The sequence below is a fragment of the Octopus bimaculoides genome, chromosome 10 (assembly GCF_001194135.2).
Source record: "Octopus bimaculoides isolate UCB-OBI-ISO-001 chromosome 10, ASM119413v2, whole genome shotgun sequence".
Classification (NCBI taxonomy): Eukaryota; Metazoa; Mollusca; class Cephalopoda; order Octopoda; family Octopodidae; genus Octopus; species Octopus bimaculoides.
Window position 1 is genome coordinate 31,045,917 of NC_068990.1, and position 5,350 is coordinate 31,051,266.

The window sequence follows — 5,350 nt, forward strand, 5'->3', positions numbered from 1 at the left end:
ATGCATGAATGGGTAGGACAGTTGACAGGAGCTGTTCAGGAAGAAAAACTAGCAAAGGTGAGGTTAGATTTCAGCACTCCTTGTATGTATACACACATATACATACATGCACGCACACGCACGCACTTATGCACACACACACAGAATGATATGAATATGAAATATTCTTTTTTAAATATAAATAAAATTAAAATATATAAGCAATAGAGAGATAGAGAGAGAGATAGAGAGAGAGATAGAGAGAGAGATAGAGAGAGATAGAGAGAGAGAGAGAGAGAGGATATGCAATTCCATGTGTATGAGCCTGGTGAACTTCAGTCTAAGATGAGTGAAGATCAGGAGAAGTATGAGGTTAGATTTGGCATGATTTTCGCAGCTGAATGCCCTTCCAAATATCAACCACATTACAGTGTGGACTGTATTCTGTTAACATGGCACCAGTAGTAGCAGGGTAACCAAGTAGCTCGCAAGAGAAAGAATTATGAGAGGGGCAGGGGCATTTAAGGAGGGGATCTTGCATCAGAGGATGAAAGGTTAGAATGTGATAAAGAGACACAAGGGACAGAAGCAGGTGTCCTGCCACAACACAGGAGGCATTAGATGAGGTGATCCAGTATCAAATGATGAAAGGTTAGCGTGTAACAGAGAAATAGAGAGGCAGAAATAGGTGTTTTGCTATAGAGGAGGTACATGGTTAACTATTGAGATGGAAATATTTCAATATATATGTGGTTATAACAAGTTAACTACTAAGTTAGAAGGATAGATATGCACACATACATATATGGATACATATATATATATGTGTGTGTGTGTGTGTGCATGAGGGGGTGTTGAATAGAACTTCAATTTGGATAATAGAAACTCCAGGAGGATTAGTTAATTCTTAGTTAATTAGTTATATTAGTTAATTAGTTATATTCAACATATTCCCCTCTCGGATTCACACAATTATTGCAGCAGTCCTTCAGTTTTCCTAAGCCCTGTAAAAGGACTCAGAAGGTTTGGCCTCCAGCCAGATCTCTTACAATATCTTTAGAGCCAAGAACGTTTCAGCACCTCCTTGTATGTATAAACACGCACACACACACACACACACACACACACACACACCACACACATATACTTATATATGTGTGTGCATGTGCACGTGTGTGTGCATGCATAAGTGAAAAAATATCTATGTGTGATGATATATTGTGTGCATATGATGATATATATGTGTATACCTGTAAATGTATGTAACTAATTGTGTATGTCCCTTTGTGTGTGTGTGTGTGTCTATATATATATATATATATATATAAAAGGCAGGATGTGTGTGTTGTACGTGAATGTAATTTATGCATGTCCACAAATTAGCACGCATGTCTCTCCAATCTTAGGAGGACATTCATCATGACCCTATCTGCATTTTCGTCAACTTCTTCTCTCAGAGGCACCTGCGTATAGCTGTAAAAATCGATTTTCAACCATGACTTTTACCAATTTTGAAGTTTGCTAACATGGCGAAGTCAAAGTGTATGTATTCGTGTGAAGGAGAGAGAGAAATTGTGGTGAAATATGTGTGTGTGTGAGTGTGTGTGTGAGTGGGCGAGTGAGGGAGAGATACAGATTGTTTGCCAGTGTCTAACAAAAAAAAGTAAAGAAAAAGTGGGAGAGAGAGACAGAAAGCGTCTAAGGAAAGAAAAAGTGAGAGAGGGGAGTAAGGAAGACAGTGTGTCAGCATTCATGAAAAAGGAAAATGTAAAATGCTTTTTTTTTTCTTAAGCATGAGATATAGTTTCAAATATAGGATGTTTTTGAAAGACACTATATTTTATAATGAGATTATATATATACTGTCTCACACAACAATTAAAATATATTTATTTTAAAACATTTATTTATTTTAAATCGTCCATCTTTCTTCCCCCTCTCACTCTCACACACATACACACATGCGCGCGCACACGCACACACACACACACACACACACACACACACTACTTTGGGAGCGAAAGAGTTTTGTTTATATTTCACGCTGAAGAAAAAGTTTATTGACAATCCATTTATTTAACAACAATGAAACAAAGTGGTATGTAACAATTTGTCAGTGAATTACACAATATAAATAGGTAAAATTTCCAAGGCTTCCACCACACCCCAATCCGTTTTTCGGACCACAAAAAGGGTTTGGTAATTTTTCAGATTAACACCCGCACGATTTCCACTAGGGTATTAGGGTTAGGGTTTTAGGGTCAAGGTTAGGATTTAAGGGTTAGGATTAGGGTTTAGGGTTAGAGTTAACCTGGAAGGGTCAGGCCCCTTATTTTGATGGGAAAGAATGGTACTGGAAACACTGTAAAAAAAGAAATCTGTTCGTTACAGTTCATTCTTTGAAAGGAGCCATATTCCACTCTACAATCTGGTGTTGCTTATCTACTGCTGGTGCAAAGATATAATGCAAAAACACATTGTAGATGAGTGTTCTCTTAGCCACACTAGCGTGGTAGATTGGAGCAATTTCTGCTGCAAAGTGTGTGATGAATGGCTTTGGCAAAACCCCGTGGAAATTGGCGGTGTTGACAATAATGGACAGCCACTGGTGGTGGAAATAGATGAAAGCAAGTTCTTTCATCGAAAGTACCACCGTAGGCTGTGGATACCTGGTCACTGGGTTTTTGGAGGTGTTGAAAGAGACTCAGGGAAGTGTTTTCTTGTAGAAGTGCCCGACTGAATAGAGCGGACACTGTTGGAATTGATACAGCGGTGGATTTTGCCAGGAACCCACATAATCAGTGACAGGTGGGCATCCTATGCCAACATCACAAACTTGGGAGGATGTACATACACCCACGAAGTTACTGTGCATGGGGACCACTTTGTAGATCCAAACGACAATGGAATTCATACACATAATATAGAAAACTTGTGGATGAGATTGAAAAGAAAACTTTGGTGGCAATTTGGGACATCGGATGAATTATTTTCATCTTATCTACATGAATTTCTCTAATGCAACTTAAAAAAAAAACAGTCAATGAGTGGAAATAACCAATAAACTGATTCCTTATGGGATTTCCCAATCAAATTGCCAGCAAACCATTTTCAGCCAAACCTGAATGACCGGAAGGGAAAGGGTAGAGAAAAAGTTATTTTCAAAGACAGGAGAGTGCATCTACCTATATCGTTAACAATTATAATGACTCAACAAATATGCTTGTCCTTTTTCTCATCTCCAGATTCAATCCTAGACTTATCTCTTTACATCCATCACACTACAAAATGAGACACAAATAGTTTAGTGCAGCAGATATTTGACACAATGATACCTACAGCACCTGGGGATATCACCTACAACTCAAATTTTATTTCTCATCAACATAACACATGAGAAACTAACATCAGAAAAGCAAAGAATAATTTTGTATATCATATAACCTGCCATCTCTCACATCTCCCTAATATGTATCGTTTCTATAAAACAGGATTTGTTAAATAACCTGTATTTAAAATGTTGAATTATTGAACATAGAAAAACATAAAATCAAAATGCAAGAAAAAATAGAATGTAAGTTTTACAACTGTGTTTCACAAGACACTCGTTAATAAACACATATGAAAGATATTTTCATTGTTAAACATCAGGATTCGCCAACTGGTATTATTAATATCCCTGATTTTTTATTTCTTATTACAGTTTATTGTTTTTTAACATGTTTACCTTGAATATTTTACATTTTCTTTCATTTGCAGAACAATGAAATATAATAATATCACCTTGTTTAATGAGGCTACATTCAAAGGCCTTACAAAGCTAGAGAATTTGTAAGTTGGATCAAAATTGTTAACATTTCTTTGATGGCTATATTTCTAAATATCAAATATTGCCATCTCACACTCTTTATCTGATTCACTCCCAACCTGTCTGCCTGCCTGCTTATCTGTTTGTCAGTCTGTCTTTCTCTGTCTGTCTATCTGTCTCCCTCTCTGTATCATCATCATCATCATCATCAGCAGCAGCAGCAGCATTATCATCATCACCACCATCATTTAATGTCTGCTTTCCATACTGGCATGGATTAGACAGTTTGGAGAGGCCCTTTGTTGCCAACAAATGTAGAAGCTCTTTGAACTTTACCCAACTTATTCTAGCAGCTACACTCTCAAAACACCCACCTCCAAACTGACTCAGTCACCTAGATAACGAAAGCTACCAACTACTTCTAGGTATCCCCACTGGCATTTGATGGAGTCTATTTTCCGTATATTTCTAGTGTTGATTGTACCTGTGCATCTGCCACCAGCAAAGGGTTATTTTCTTTTTTTAACCTACCTCTGATATTGCTGTTTCACTTATGTGTCCATAGATAGCACTGGGTACATTTTATAGAGTTTCTACCTAAGCCTTTTCTACATATTGAGCATGTCTGAAAGGATTTGTGATTTGTCTGCTCTTCTATGTACTAAAAGTTTGGTTTTTGCTAAACTAACTTTAAGACCCTTTGATTCCAGCCCTTACTTTCACACAGAAAACTTTTTCTCTAGTTGTGGTAGTGATTCAGCTATAAGAACAAGGTTATCAGAACAGAGGAGCTTTCAGTGCCAGCCTGACTTAAGTTCCTCTATTATTGCCTGAATATATATATACATATATATAAAGTAAAGATTATTTGCCAACATAATGTGGCAGTCCTGGTTGGGACAAGTGTTACTGTTGTTTAGCCCCAGGAAATATCGTTTCCAGCTGGCTATACGACACAATATTTGTGTCCTTATATTTTCTAACAGGGGAGTTTAGCACTCCCACCCAGCACAAAGCAATGTCTGTGGACCGGGTCCAAGGGATTTCCGGTATGAGAGAAGGAACTTCTGGTATAAGAAAAGAGATTTCTGGTATTGGTTACATGATTTTCGGTATTGGTGGTGGAATTTCCAGTATTGGTGGTGGGATTTCAAGGTATTGGTGGTAGCATTTCCAGTGTTGGTGGTGGCAGGATTTCCGGTATTGGTAGCGGGATTCCTGGTATTGGTGGCGAGATTTCTGGTTGCAGGAGTGGAAAAGGGTGGGCTCATCACAAAAAAGAAATGTAAGAACAGGCTAGCTTTGCATTAAGATTATAAAGTTAATTTAAGGATCATTTAGCATGTTAGTAATACAAGTTAAATAAATGAAGAGAAATGATGAATGATTAAAAAATGAGAGAATTTCTTTGCTTAGTGGCTGGACATTTTGTGTTGTGATATGATAGTGTCAAATAGCAGGAAAGGAGGTTGGAGACGAAAGCCATGTGTTTTATAGTCTTATAACCAGGAGCGGTCAAAGAGTTGGTCAAGGGAATAGAAATAGCAGCAAAGGACAATATAT

At 37.6% G+C, this 5,350-nt stretch overlaps 1 protein-coding gene across 1 annotated transcript in view; it reads left to right on the forward strand.

The window, feature by feature from the left end:
• LOC106873961 (adhesion G-protein coupled receptor G6) overlaps positions 1 to 5,350 on the forward strand; it is a 72,015-nt gene that overhangs the window by 1,861 nt on the left and 64,804 nt on the right. Inside the window, exon 2 of the mRNA XM_052971313.1 lies at positions 3,739 to 3,810. Coding sequence (XP_052827273.1) covers positions 3,739 to 3,810 — 72 coding nt within the window. The remainder of the gene's footprint in view (positions 1 to 3,738; positions 3,811 to 5,350) is intronic.